General features: G+C 42.3%; 1 protein-coding gene across 5 annotated transcripts in view; it reads right to left on the bottom strand.

The window, feature by feature from the left end:
• Positions 1–2,929: 2,929 nt before the first annotated feature.
• trak1a (trafficking protein, kinesin binding 1a) overlaps positions 2,930–14,882 on the bottom strand; it is a 33,104-nt gene continuing 21,151 nt past the window's right edge. For 2 of the 5 annotated variants that reach the window (XM_079240607.1, XM_079240604.1), the window contains exons 4-17: positions 12,698–12,814; positions 12,420–12,520; positions 12,089–12,197; positions 11,896–11,974; positions 11,658–11,788; positions 11,473–11,547; positions 11,187–11,324; positions 10,983–11,059; positions 10,622–10,861; positions 10,068–10,396; positions 7,458–7,940; positions 6,044–6,146; positions 5,791–5,813; positions 3,827–4,137 (exon numbers count right to left, since the gene is read on the bottom strand). In XM_079240607.1, the coding sequence (XP_079096733.1) occupies positions 3,974–4,137; positions 5,791–5,813; positions 6,044–6,146; positions 7,458–7,940; positions 10,068–10,396; positions 10,622–10,861; positions 10,983–11,059; positions 11,187–11,324; positions 11,473–11,547; positions 11,658–11,788; positions 11,896–11,974; positions 12,089–12,197; positions 12,420–12,520; positions 12,698–12,814 (2,169 nt within the window). In that variant the 3' untranslated portion in view covers positions 3,827–3,973. Of the gene's footprint in view, positions 4,138–4,172; positions 5,814–6,043; positions 6,147–7,457; positions 7,941–10,067; positions 10,397–10,621; positions 10,862–10,982; positions 11,060–11,186; positions 11,325–11,472; positions 11,548–11,657; positions 11,789–11,895; positions 11,975–12,088; positions 12,198–12,419; positions 12,521–12,697; positions 12,815–14,882 lie in introns of those variants that run through there. The other 3 variants (XM_079240606.1, XM_079240608.1, XM_079240605.1) reach the window with 3 other exon arrangements.

Raw genomic sequence — 14,882 nt, 5'->3', positions numbered from 1 at the left:
TCAGTGTAATTGCCTAATTATAACCCAGTCAGAACAAATCCATCCTATGGCACATTAAAGAAAACTATAAACAGCCATCTGATCATCGATTTTTATGACATTTTCAGTTTTATATTCATTTTTAAATGAAAAAAAAAAAAAGCCATAAAATAAATGTTTATTTATTCAATCTGGAGTTTGACTAGTTGTACAGCTATAAAAGGTGTGAGAAAACTTTAACTGCTTTATTGTCGGACATGGACAAGCTGCGTAATCACCCAGGAAGCATTCATTTTGCACTTTTTAAAATCCCTTTTAAGAGACATTTTAATGCAACTGTTATCTGAAAATTAAAGATCAATTATTGTGAGAACAATGCAAAAGGTTTTAGTTGAATAAGTCAACCACATCAGGATTCAAGTTATAATTTTATTGACAGTTCTTTAAAATAGAACACATCAGTCCCTGACTAGAACAATCTTTCATTACATAACACTAAATAAATTTTCATGTATTTTTCTGTCTTTATTTCTTAAAAAGTTAGCATGTTTATCTGTGTTGCATACATTTACAAAGCAGTAATAGCTCACTTTGAGGTTTTTCACAAACTCAAGTTAAATCAACTTACTGTACACAAATATATGACCCTACAGCAGGATGACCGTAATAAACATTCAGATGAAATGACAGAAACAATAAACACACCAAATCCTTGTTTCATTCTTGCTGCCTTTTTTTTTTTTTAAAAAATACACTGAAATTTGTATTTCTTTTTCGTGTGGAGAGTGATCTGCTGCCACAAAGCAACGAGCAGACTGATCCCGCTGAAGGCTTGCAGACCGTTTAACGTACTTGTTCAGCATTTATTAGCAACATAAGCCTGAAATAAGAATCGTTCCAAATGTCAGCGAGAAATTGAAACAAAATCTGAAAACATCCTTTACTTTAATATGTGCAATTATTATGCTTGCATTTAATCATCCAAGATCGAATGATCGATGGATCACTAACAGACACTTTAATCATTCATCCATCACTCACTGGCCCAGATTCAACGTCCAAGCTGAACCACCAGACTATAACCAGTACAATAAGTAACCACAGGTCTCCACTGGCTCGCGTTCCTGCTCAGGGTTACAACATTTCTAAATCTAAACAAGGACTTTTAAATATGAGTGGGAGTACCAGAGAGCAGTAGGTCACGTTGTCAGAGTGGGACTGCTTTGTACCCTCTTCAGCGCATCAGGAACATGCATCAAGTCCGAGTCCACGGCTGCAGACGCCGAATCTGGGTCAGTGATACCAAAACGCCGCTCCAGCAGATAAAAACACACATTCTTACAGCGAAACCATCATCTGGATATTTCAGGTCACTCATTTAACATTCATTAACATTCTCCAACGTCTCACCGTTACATATTGCTTTACATTTTCATACCACAGTAAAGTAAATGACACGGCATCAGGATGTCGTGGACGACTGCAGAAGGTAAATCTGTTGCAAACTGGCTTCAGCTTTGGCGTCTAGAGAGAGTTCAGGTTTCATCAATGCCTTGGACAGACGTCCCACTGCAGCTATTTTTTCATTTCCTTCAAAAACATGTATATCTTTAAGATGTCTGTATCCATGTGTCTCTGCCAAAATCAAACCCCTTACATTCAGTCGCTGAAGCATCTGAACCAAAAGCAGAAAAAACAAAGTGACTATTCTGGGTTTTCTGCAGGTCTGTCGTCACAGTGCTGTAACAGACGTCTAACTTCCTCTCCTACACGCTCCCTGCGGCGACTAAAACGCATTAGGAAGGAAACAAAACGGCAAACAGACATCTCAAATGAGAAAGTGTGGGCATGTTAAGATCCAAACTGATGTATTTGCACAATTAATCTCATTTACACCATCTTGATTGCACACAATATAATAAAAGGCAAATTAAAATATTAATCAAATGCAACAAATGCAAGCCCATCTCCCGATGAGATACAGTGTGTTTGTTTTGAGGCACGTAAGAACATTCAGTCACAGCGAGGACATATTAAAGCCCCAATCTGGGAAAGACCTGTAGAATAACAGAGATAAGGAATGCTGGTAGGCAATAGTAGGGCTATTATCAATGTGTGTGGGCTTCTATTAGTCATTTAATGGCAATACAGATGTTAAAAGTATAAATTTATCTTTAAATTTTGTCTTACAAAACAGATAAATCCCTTAGAAAGAGACTTTTTCAACGCAGCAAATTTGGCTCAGCTTTGGGTGACTTTGATGTCATTTAATGTCTTTAGGAAGGCCAGCTCGTATCACAGATTAAACACTGGAATGACGCATAAAACAATCATTTCACACACACACACACGCACACACACACACACACGTACACAGCAGCAGCAGTAGACTGAGTACTTTGTCAAAGTTTCTAAAGACATCTTATTCACTCTGCAAAGCCAAAAAACACCACTTGAAAAACTCTCAGCAGTTTGACAGAAGAGTCATTTCAGAAGGTTGTTACTGAAAAGTGCTTTCAAAAATGCTTTTTTCCCCCCTGATAGAAAATAGCCACAACAATAAATTACACGGCGCTTTCTGAACATCTAGTGTCGGCTAGGTGTAATTGTGCAGTCCTGGTATATAATGCAGGGCCCTGATTTCTTTCCAAGTTTTCTAATTGTTGGGAAAATAAAGTTCTGCGATGCAAACACCAGATTGGGGCCTTTAATATTATACTATATGCCACATTATTTTGCATATACAGTACAATATGTGGTTAAAAACGGACACAGAGGAAGGCAACATACTCCATCTTGGTTATTCTGTCTTGACAGTGTACATGTACGACACAGTGTAATAATTTCAGCCACATCTGGTTTGATCCATCGCTCCACTTTTCGATGCGGTTATCATCCCTCAGACTGATGGTTTGGGACGAGGAGTCACTGTTTCAGTCAGTCTGTGTAGTTATGGTGCAATAGCTGTGCAGTTAAATACTGTATTTGGTTTTTTTTTTAATGATAAATGTGTTTGTCAGAGGTTGTATGCATGAACCTGCAGGTTGGAACGCGAGTCTTCCCTTCTATGTTTCTCTTCCATCATCGTTGCGTCGGTCGTGTCTTGTTGAATCCTGAGATTCGCTGTCTGGCCTGTGTGTGTGTCTCTGGACTATTGTCTGTGGTGTGACTGTTTCCAGTGCGTGTAGAGTCTGTGGGACGTGGATGGTCTTTGTAACCAGTTTGTGATTGGTTTGCCTTTTGCTCTTTTCCTGTGTGTGTGCTGTGTGTTGTGTGTGTGAAGTTTGGATTGGGTGTGGAAGGAGTGTACAGGGAGGACCCCCTGGATCTTTCATCGCCATACTGGCCCCCACCACAGCTGGATAGCTTCGGTTTCTCCTCAGTCCTGCATTCAAACCTGGAAGCCCCCCACCCAGCGTGCTGCTTCCCAGTCCAGTTGAGCCAAAAGGGGCTAACAGAGTACTCCCAGATGAACCTGAGGCCGAGAGAGGGGAAAGTGTGCGGAAACGTTTGAGTTTGTCAACAAGTCCGAGGTTCGTCATCTCCGTTTGGCCGTCGTCGTCGTCGTCGTCATCGTCGTCCGTCTGCTCGCCTTGTTCCAAATCCTCCAAATCCCCCAGCACCTCCCTCAGGATGGTGCGAGCTGGTTTGGAGGCGAGAAAGGCGTTGTAATATGGTGGGTCTTCATTCGGAGGGCTGAACTGAAACAAGGGACATGCTGTGGTGGACGAGGCAAATCTGGAGCATGGCGAGCTGGGTGGCGTTGATGGCTGGAGGAAGAGAGAATCTGGCCGCTTCAGTGACTGTCTGGCTTCGTGTTCACCTGCTCTGCCGGTGCAACTTTGCGTCTGCTCTTCCTCCACGACTGATGAAGCTCCACAGACGCCCAGCCCTCGGTCCCAGCTGCGTGGGTTGTACACCGAGGCAGAAATGCCACGCTCAAGCAGCAGGCGCGCCAGCCCCAGAGAGGTGCTGGTGGTCTTGGTGGAGTCCCTCAGGTTGGTGGAGGACTCAGCGAGGGAGAGGGACACAGAGAGGCGGCGTGGGGTGCAGCAGGGGGTGTAAGAAGGTGTAGGCGGCGCTGAGAAAGGTATAGGGGAGGGAGCGTGGGTAGGTGTGCTGATCCTGGTGCTGCTCTGAGAAGCAGCTGTTGCTGAGCTGAAGAAGGGGGGGGGGGGGGGGGGGGGGGGGGGGAACAAAACAGAAAAAGAGGAGAGGAAGGGGGGGGTTGGGTGCAAGAGGAGAATGAATAGCAGGATGGGTTCAGAAACAGATGAACAGACATTGATTAGTATGTTAAAACGGTGCAGAAGGAACAGTTAAAACTAAGAGACACCATCACTCATCATGCATCAAGTAAACCTCAGAATTCAGCTGCAGTCAGGCGCATCAAGGCTGCAGACGCGTCAAACACAGTAGCTTCATTATGAGCTACGTGGTAGAAAGATGAGGTTTTTTTTTTTTAAACTTTGGACTTGAACAGAAATCCTAAAAGTAGATTAAGATGGTTCACTAACACAAGCGAGATGAAATGTTCGAACTATTGGATGAAGTATGCAAACTTCTCAGACAAACAGCTGATCTGCAGGAGAAATGAAAGTGTTATCAGTCAGGGAGATGAAGATGAGCTGTGGGTGGGCCCCCTGTTTCATGTGAACAACAGGGATTGTTCGAGCTTCACAGAATGTCTCAGGAACAAATGAGATTTTTAAAGAGCGCAGAAACATGGCAGCCGATGCTCATCAGCTCAGAAAAGTTTACAAAAACCTCTGTATAGTGTTGGACTTATTTGTTCCACAGTTGTGGGATGATCATGATCCTTATTATCCTACCCAGGAGTGGTTTGCCAACAACGACCCCTCAAAGAAAGATACCTGTATGTGAGGTACGAAATGACCCCACAGCAAGCCTCCATCATACTGAACAACGATAGTGTTCACAGCAGGGCTGCAGAGACTAAGCCTCCTCTCTACCTCTGGTGAAAGTCATGTGTACAAGTGAGCAGGCTGCAGAAAATGTGTTAAACATTTTAGTTTAAATGGGCAGCAAGATATTTGGAGAAAGGTAAAACATTATCTGCCATGAGAATAATCCTGTAAAACATGGAGGGGGTAGTGTCATGGTTTGGGCCGGTTTGGTCTGTCTCAGTCAGGATAGCTTGTGATCACTGATGGAAAAATTTATTCTAAAATGATACCAACAGCATTTAAATCTTAATATTCTGAAATATCCAACAAAAATATAGTGATAAAAAATTAGCAATCTAAGTGCAAAATAAATAAACGAAGAAAAACTGATCTTTTGGCTTCTTTTGTGCATTAAGGTTTTGAGTTTGTTTTTTTTTAGTCATTTGGCACCATCACACAACTTTCATCCGCTGCTTGGCTCAAACGGCAAAGTGGGACCTTTTAGAGTCTGGTGCTCTGAAGCAGCTATTTTCTTTCTTCCAGACTGACTCAGGCTGCATGACTGAGTTTTTGATACTTTCACCACAAGATGTGTGTTTTAGTTACAGTAGCAGACTGCTGTACATTAAGAATGAGTAGCAGTCTGAAGGAGCTCATTGTGCCACGAACTGACATCTGTATGTGCAGCGGCGGCTTCGAGACATCGGGCCATTAGAGACAGACTGACAGGAAACCAGCAGAGTTAAACTCAGAGTTAGAACAAAGTCTTGACGTTATTCTCATTCACACACCAAAAATCTGCAAAAATGCACCAGCATGCGCTTTCTCACCCATGTGCACACCAGTACGTGCACTCAATGAGTCTGCTCTACTTCAGCCATAATAACCACATGATATAACTCACGTTCTTCTTCCTCATCACATGACCTGCCAAGCCAATCACAGAGCAGGGACAGAGAGCGCGTGAGCTTAATTCAGTGATGCCGAAATCTTTTTAGAATGGTTTTACAGCAGCAGTTAACACCAGCTGCTGTTGCAGGTTGTTGCTGCTAGCTCCTCATTATGCCCTCATTACTGCACTTTCATGTATCCAGGGTACAAACCAAGATAACAATGTAAAATCAATCAACAGTAAGTGATTTAGGATGTGGTGTTACCTGGGGGACACGGAGGTCAGCTGATCAGAGGGGTGGAGGATCCTGCAGGTGGTGAAGGTGTATGTGGAGCTAGTGTGGGGCATACACTTCCCTGGGAAATGAACTAGACAAGACAAGCAGGGGGAGGAGAAGAGGACAGAAGGCTGTTAGGATTGACATAAAATCTACCCAACACCATGTTGCAAAAGCTCAGCACATGATAAAGTGGGGAAAAATAGGAAGCAGTTATAGTTTCCACCCAAAGCTGAAAGCACCAGACATTAAGAAAAAAAATCATTCTGGAGCTAATCAAGTTAAGTTTTTACACTTTTTCATGACGTTTCATCAAATGTCAACAACAGAATCTGTTGATTGTGTTACAATGAATCAAGCCTGAAGGCCACTTCAGTAAAAACTGAATTAAACGTCATTAAACACGAGTGACTTTAATAATTCTGTATGCAAGCTATGAGCTATAACACACACATGATAACACTGATTTAAGGAACTCAGTACAGTAATATCTGCACTAAGTAATAGTAGTGTGTGTGTGTGTGTGTGTGTGTGTGTGTGTGTGTGTGTGTGTGTGTGTGTGTGTGTGTGTGTGTGTGTGTAAAAGTGACCTTACACTGCAGCTACTAGGTCAGCGCCAATATTAACCAGCCATGGACGTCATGGCTTCATGTGACTTGAACAGCTGCGCTAATAACACCTGATATAGACATATGCAGTGTGTTAGTAGAAACTAGTAGGAACTGGGTCTATATTCCCAGTAGCAGTGTTGTTTCACTTAACTTATTACCATATTTTTATGATCAGTTAATGATAAATAACTAGTTTAAAGGATACGTTGCTCAGAGTGTGTTTATAAAATGCAGCTGAAAGTGATTTCTTTTAGATGGTTATGATTAAGAGGGGGCCCCGTGATGGACCGGCGACCTGTCCAGGGTGTACCCCGCCTCTTGCCTGGTGATTGCTGGGATAGATTCCTGCCTCCAGCCCTGAACTGGAATAAGCGGTGTAGAAAATGAATGAATGAGAGGTGAAGCATTGCTGACGACTGAGGGAAAAATGCAAATGGAAAGAAAAGCAAAGTGACTGAATAAAAAGTAGAAATTGAGAAATGAAGATGGATTAAACCATAGAATAATATTAATAATAATAATAAAAAAAAAAAAAGTACTCTGTCTTGATGGAGGTTGACTGCTGTGGACTGCTCCTGGGGCGGGTGGGTCTGCTGGATGTGCACATTAATGTGGGGTGAAGGGGTGTCACATTATGACTGTAAGATGTCCAGTGAATGCCTTCCCCAGTTCCCTCACCCTCCCCACCCTTCCTCCTCTTTGCATCACTCCTTTTCCCCCCACGCTCCAGTGAAAACTAGGAATTTGAGGATGGATGCAGAGCTGTGATTCCAGCTAAGAGGCTCCCTCACCAGACATGCGGTCCACAGTGGCGGGCTGGAAAGCTTGGAGCTCCTTAAGGTCCACATGCCCGTTGATCTCTGAGGAAGAGGGGAGAGGAGAAGGAGGGGAAGGGCTGGAGAGGTGAGGAGGCATGTTTGTTACATGTCCATCTATTCCCTGAACTGCGTCTTTCGCGCCACAAATGGCTCCATTCAGCCCTTCTGACTGGCCGTAGTCCTCGGTGTCGGCTGTTCTGTTGCGGCAGACAGACGGGGTGGAGGTAGCGTGAGGCGGACCCATTTGGACAAAACTCTCTCCTGGAAAGCCTGTAAATGAGTCACATGACACTTCGTCCTCCTCTGGTTGGTCCAGTTGCCAGCTGTCTTCCTGCTCCTGTTGCTGGTCGTGTGCCAGTCTGCGGAAGCCCTTTGTGACCACACCAGGCCGGTGATCCAGCAGCGCGCCCATGTGGGGTTGAGCCAACTGCTGCCATGCATGGAGTGTGGCAGAACCTGGAGAAAAACACAACCTCATGTTACACAAGTTCACGTTTCCACTTGCTCCCCCCAGCGTGCGTCACACAGACCAAGGTTCCCACAGTTTCCATGTTGTTCTGTAAATTTACACTGTAAGAATGTTTGGTAAGACAAAACCAAAATGCTCTTAAAATACCATGTCGATGGTGGAAAAAATTATTTTTGTGTTTGTAAAATCACCAACAAAAAAAAACAAAAAAAAGAAATGCTTCCACCAATTTATGGCAATTCTTTAACATGTGTGTCCCTGTGAGCACGCTACTTACACAACAGATAGACAGTAATCACATGCTTCACCCACAACCCAGAATCTGGATCAGATCAGGACATTAAGGCTGCTTTCCAGAAGATCATTTACCGCATCATGCTGCGTTTAGGGACCACCACTGCATGTAGACACACAGATGTCTATGTTTGCCCCCCAAAATGCCATTTCTATGATTCAGTGTGTTAAAAAGAGAATTTGGGTAATTTACTATAAGAATACAGTAAACCTGATAGTAGAAATCTGTGCACACACTAACAGACAAAGATGTGTTCTTATATGATTAAAGTTGGATGACATGATCAATCAGGTAGTATATTCCTCAAAAAATAGTTTCCCTGGTTGTTTTCTCATGACGGATGATAGAAGATGTCAGTAAAATAAGTCACATAAACACCAGAAAAATAAGAGATAGGGAAGGAGGGGAAATTAGTAAGATTTTATTCAGGAGTTCAGCAACAAAGAAAATGCACAAGTTGAACAGAAAAGGAAATAAAGTGCAAAGAAAGGAACTGAAAAGAAAAGAAAGGCCAACAAATGAGAAGTAATGAGGGTGAACAGTACAGGCAGTGTTATGGCACCAATGAAGCTACTCTGAAAGCCAACAGCAGTCTGAACTGCTGTCAAAATATATGAATACCTTAGTTATTAACAGATGGAATACAAATAATGTAAACTTATTAAAGCATGAGAAGTTATGTAAAATATGACAATACTACATTCCTCCTCATATCAAACCAACAAAGCAGGTATTTAAACTATTCTACCCACTTTTATATTTAGCCCAAAAAAGCTAAATATATAATTGTTTAAAATTATATTATGGCTTTTCTTCCTTTTTTGTTTAATCAAATTGTTTATCTTTACTTTTTACAAAGGATTTTATTTGCTTTCAGAAATGTATGCACAAAGTTGCAGGTCTAACTTCTAGACACTAGGTGGCGCCACAAAACAGTAAATGTCAAATAATGCATTTTTGGAGTGTTATGTTATTAAAAGGTTAAGTTTTAAAACAGGTAAAAGGTTAAATCCCATATAAGGCTATTAAACAACATGAAAAAAAATGTTTTGAGTTATTTTTGGTTGTCATTAAATTTAACAATTATTGTCTATAATCCAACTTTAAACTCCTCAGTTCATGAGGGAAGAAAAATGTTCAAATAGCATTAAATAATGATCCTATAACAGCATAACAAAGGTATGAATTTACTAAGATAATCAGAGTCAGATAAATCTGATAAGTAAATCCTAAGACAAGTTGTAAAGCTAAACCTAGAAGTTATAGGTAATAAATCCCGTTTTTGATGGGCCCTATGCCTCCAAACATCACAACACTACCACACAGACATTGGGCTGAGTGGTTTATATTTCGAACCAGCAGCGCGGCTGTGTGTGCCTGAAATAAAAGGAGTGCTGAAGATTGAAACTCCCTTTCTGCTGGTCTAAGACCTGCAGCAGGCCTGCAGCTAAAGCTAGCGGGGCTCTGAGGGGATTCTGTGAACTGGACAGGCTGCGGAGCTCCGACAAACTGGAGCGCATCCGCAGCTTGTCGACATCCATGGAGGAAGTCGGAAAGATTCCGGACTGGTTTTGGTTTTGAAGAAGTAGGTATTGATTTTGGCGCTGAGGGGTTTGGATCAGGGTCTGCCAGATTTGAGTGAAGCTCTCAGGAGTGTTTGGAAGAATGCTGCTGGATTTGTCTCCCAGGATCTGAATCTGATGTTTGCTATTTAAAATCTCATTTTCACTTTGCGTGACCTTCTGGAAAGCCACGTTGTCATTCACTTTCTCATCCTGGGGAGGATCAGTGGACTTGTGGCTCTGAAAAGAATAATCACCTTCTAGTGGCTTTACAATCTGCAGCTTCTCTGGCAGGTAGGACCTCGCAGTGAACGAGTATCCTGACCAGACACTTCCGATGGAGGGATGTGAGCACAGTGACAAAAGGCTCTCTGTTGGGGTCCCTGGGCCTCCGCTGTCCTCCCCGCCTCCTTTTTCTTCCTCTTTGGCAAGGTAAGCCAGCTTCCTCTCCCTCTCCTCTTCGAAGAAGCGCTTTTCTGAGAGGTAGTTGTCACGGCGGAGGGACAGGCGGCGCAAGGCTGCCTCCAGGTCCCTGCTGCCCGGAGTCCCGGGAGTACCCGGGGGGCGCTTGTTAGAGTCCTCTGACCTGAAGATGGAGACAAAGAGAGGAAGAAAATAAATGAAAAGGAAATAAAATGCAAGAAGGCAAACAAAAATCACTTTAAAGAATTATTTCTTTTCTTATTCATGCTTAAAATTTGAGAGCCTGAATTTAATTGATGAAAATACGCTTTGGTGATGATTTGCTGCCATTTTACATCAAACAAAGTGACAACAAACACGAGCTGAATCCAGGGTTGAAGCTGTATACCCATCATCTGGACTCTCCATGATGCTGCTCGTCCTGTTGTCCAGGAAGATCCCACTTCCCACCTCGCTACCGTAAATGGAGTTGGAGCGAGGCGTGCCCACCCTGCTGGAGCGCCCTGAGGTGAAGCATGAGGTCTGATTGGAGCCTGGGATGTTGAGAGGGGAGGGGGCTGCAGAAGAACGCTGCTGGCGCATCAGGTTGAGGTTTTTCACCGTCTGGAACACTCGCTTTGGGTGGAGTCTGAGGAAATATGAGTTATGACCCAATAAAGATGAAAATAATGGATAGAAATGAATTCATAATATCACTTATTATCTATATTTTCTATGGAAAAACTTCTAGCTTCTAAAGCTGAAAGCACCTCTGCTCTTCCACATCAGGATCATCCATCTGAAGCTCCTTCCTCATGGTGCCCTCTATTTCTGCCGCCAGGGAGTCCTGAGATGAAAAACACGACAGCTGATTGTGTTGTTGTTGTGCTGACGGAGAGACTGTGGCGCATAAGAGCAGTCTGTGTACAGGGAGGGCTGCAGAGCTGAAAAGCTGTAAAACGTTTCCCACTGACCATCGGAAACAGGCCCAGGGAATGGAAACGCCTGGGGGTGTTGAGGGGCAGACTCTTATTCCGCAGGTTTTTCAGCTCCTCCTGAGCTTCGTGGAGCATCTCCATACACTCGGCGTACTTGTCTTGCAACTCGCGCAACTGAACGAAGCCAGAAGAAAGAGACTCAGTGTTTAACATGGAGGTTTTTAACATTTTCTCCTCCGGCAGAGTTTGAGAATTCTATCTACTGTATCTGTAGTTATTATATACAGAGATTTGGTAGTTAGCAGGTCATGGATTGTGTTACCTCAGCAGTGAGTTGTCGCTGGGCATCTTTGGCTGCACCCAAATGCTGCGTCAGCTCTTCATTCTCCACAGCATACTATAAACATCAAGGACAACGCAGGTCAGCAGCTGTGAAATATGCTGCATCCGAAGGTTTTTTTTTTTCTGCTTTTAGAAAGTTTGGTAAGAAATACTTCGGCTTCATACAAGCTTGGCCTTTTTCTGGAGGTCTACAATCTGAGAGAGGAGGTGTGTGATTTCCTCCTGCTGCCTGGAGGCATCCTCTGTTTTCTTGGCCAGCTCTTCAGCCAGAGAGGAAATCTGCAGGTTGGCATCACCTGGAAACGATAGCAGTGGTGTTGCAGAGATGAATGCTGGTAGTTTACAGCTGCACCGCTTCAAGCGCACAGTGACAAGCTGAGTTTTAAATGAGGTGAAAACTCACGCAGCTCTTTCACACAGTCGTTGACAAGCTGCTGCTCCTTTTCCTCATAGTTTATAGTTTCGGTCTCCAGATGAGTTGCCTGGATTCAGCAAACATATAAGCACAGAGTAACAATCAATACAACATCATGTTAAGGGTGAAATTTACAGGATTTTGCTTGTGTGTGTGTGTGTGTGTGTGTGTGTGTGTGTACCGCAGATCGCAGCGACTTGTTTTCTTCTTCCAAGTCTTTGAGTTTCTTCTGTAAGGAGTCCAAGGGGAAAAGAGCTGGGGCCAACACATTAGGTTCAGTTGGTCGTATGCTGTAAAACACACCGGATAACAAAGTTGTATTATCACTAAAAATCTGTCTGCATTCAAATTTGTTCAATTTTTATTGGTTAAATACAAATACAAGCACATTTTCTAATCATCTGGTAATTTTTTTCATGTCAGAGTTGAATTCTGCATTGCTGTGTAGTGACGTGATGAAGAGCACAGCGATGAAGGCTGAGGGCGGGGAGTGAATAAAAAAAGCAGCTCACGGTGAAGAGGTGATCGACTCCCCCTCACTTTCCTCAGCAGCGTTTGTGTAGAACTGCAACAACTCATCCTTCATGGACAGATCGTGACGAAGCTGAGAGACCTGTGCGTGTGGAAACCAAAATAAAATCTCAATACTCAAAGGAAAGAATTTTGAATTGCTTGTGAGGTGCGATCAGCGTGCAAAACGTGACATTTGTATTTACAGAACTTATCAAGGCAGCATCACCTGTAAACACGACAAATGACATTAACGTTCAAACACAGAAACGCTGCAGACCTCCTCTCGTACGTGCTCCACTTGCTCCTCCAGCAGCTCATTTCTGTCGCTGAGAGCTTTGTTTTTCTTCAGCAGCGACTGTCCGATGCGAGCTGCTAACTCCAAGTCACGCTCTTTCTGCAAAACCAGACAGTTGATTTGCAAAAATATGATAATTTGCAAACAAACCCCCTATTTTTTAAGATTTTGTCAGACATATTTAAAAAAAAAAAAAAATGTAAGACTGGTTACAGTGTTGGGACCAAGCAGCTAGGCAGGGTTCAAATGCCTCAATAACAACAAGGAATATGACATGAAAGCAAAGATGGAGAAAGAAACACATATTATAATTGTGTTGTGTAATTATAAGCACCTTGATTGAGGAAATTAGTCAGCATGAACGATAATTACAGGCTTATTAAAGTAAAGAAAATGGGCTGAGTCAGCATTAGAAGTCTGTATAAGGCAGCATTAAAAGCCAAATGATGATTGTTGAGTGGGGATATCTGTTCAAGGTGCTCGAAAAATATGGTTTGGGAGAATCTTTTGTGTCCTGGGTCCGCTTAGTTTATGCACAACCATCTGCGTCAGTTGTTACTAATCAAGACAGATCACGTCCGTTCCCGCTGGAGAGAGGCACCCGCCAAGGGTGCCCACTATCACCGTTATTATTTGCTCTGGCGATCGAGCCCCTGGCTATCAACATCAGAGCAAACCCACTTATCAAACCTATAACAATCGGAAGAGTTGAACACAAAATATCACTCTATGCTGATGATGTCGCCATTTTTATATCAGACCCCGAGCATTCTATTCCCATTTTGTTAAAATTGATAAATGATTTTGGGATGGTGTCCGGTTATACCATAAATTGGCAAAAGAGTGACCTTATGGTACTTACAACAGAGTTGGATCCTGCATTTGTAGCTTCAATTCAGTTCAAAGTTTCAGATACAATTAAATATTTGGGAATTACAATAACAAAAAAATCCAAATTCTCTATTCAAACAAAATTTTACTAAAAGATTAAACTCTCTTAAAGAAAACGTTGAAAAGTGGAGAACGTTACCTCTATCATTGATTGGTAGAATAAACACTATTAAGATGGTTTCTTTACCGAGATTTCTTTATTTGTTTCAGAATATCCCGGTATATATCCCAAAATCTTATTTTAAGCTGATTGACTCGGTTATTCTACCTTTCATATGGGGCTATAAGGCTCACAGAATATCAAAACAACATTTGCGACAACCCAAGGAACACGGTGGCCTAGGCCTACCTTGTTTCTTGCACTATTATTGGGCCGCCAATGTTAGAGTTATGGTATACTGGCAAATAAATCAAGATTCTTCATCATATAATATTCCCCCTTGGCTGACAATAGAGCATACGGTGGTTTCAGACTTCTCTCCGTGCAATTCTTTTCTCATCCCCTAGGCCTTTGGCTTCTCGAAGGGGAGAACATTTTACTATATTGCACTCTCAAAAAATATGGTTGCAAATCCGAAAATTTTGTGAACTCCCAAATACGGCTGTACACACTCCGGTATGGCGCAATCATGCTTTCCCCACTTCATTTACAGATGTTGTTTTCAGGGAATGGAGTCAGAAGGGTATTGACACAATTAAAAATTTGTATATTAACAAAAAATTTAGCTCATTTGAGCAATTGCAAACAAGATATAACTTGCCTAAAAGTCATTTTTTTAGGTTTTTACAATTAAGAAACTATGTTAGGCAAAATATTCCAACATTTGACTCCCTTCCTACGGAAAATGATCTCTTTAAAATATTACTGGGGCCTCCAGACTCCAAAAAATTAGTTTCTTCATTGGTAAAATTCTTTTTAAAAAAATATTCTCTTCCTACTCTGACAATTAAACAGAAATGGGAGGAAGATTTAAATATCTCAATCAGGGATGATGTTTGGCAGAGAGCACTGAGAGACATTCATCATTGTTCTGTGAACTCAAGACTTCAGACCATTCAGTATAAAGTAATTTTCAGATTGCATTATTCAAAAGTGAAGCTACATAAGTTTTTTCCACAAACATCACCTTTGTGTGAAAGGTGTAAGATAATGGACAGTACACTGGCACATCAATTTTGGCTTTGCCCAAGGATTCGGAATTTTTGGGTCTCAATATTTGAATGGTTCTCCCAGGCGCTTAAAATCACTATCATCCCTGACCCTGAAACGGCTCTT

Source organism: Telmatherina bonti (assembly GCF_933228915.1).
Source record: "Telmatherina bonti genome assembly, chromosome: 5".
Lineage (NCBI taxonomy): Eukaryota > Metazoa > Chordata > Actinopteri > Atheriniformes > Telmatherinidae > Telmatherina > Telmatherina bonti.
This window is presented reverse-complemented; position numbering and strand designations above follow the sequence as displayed.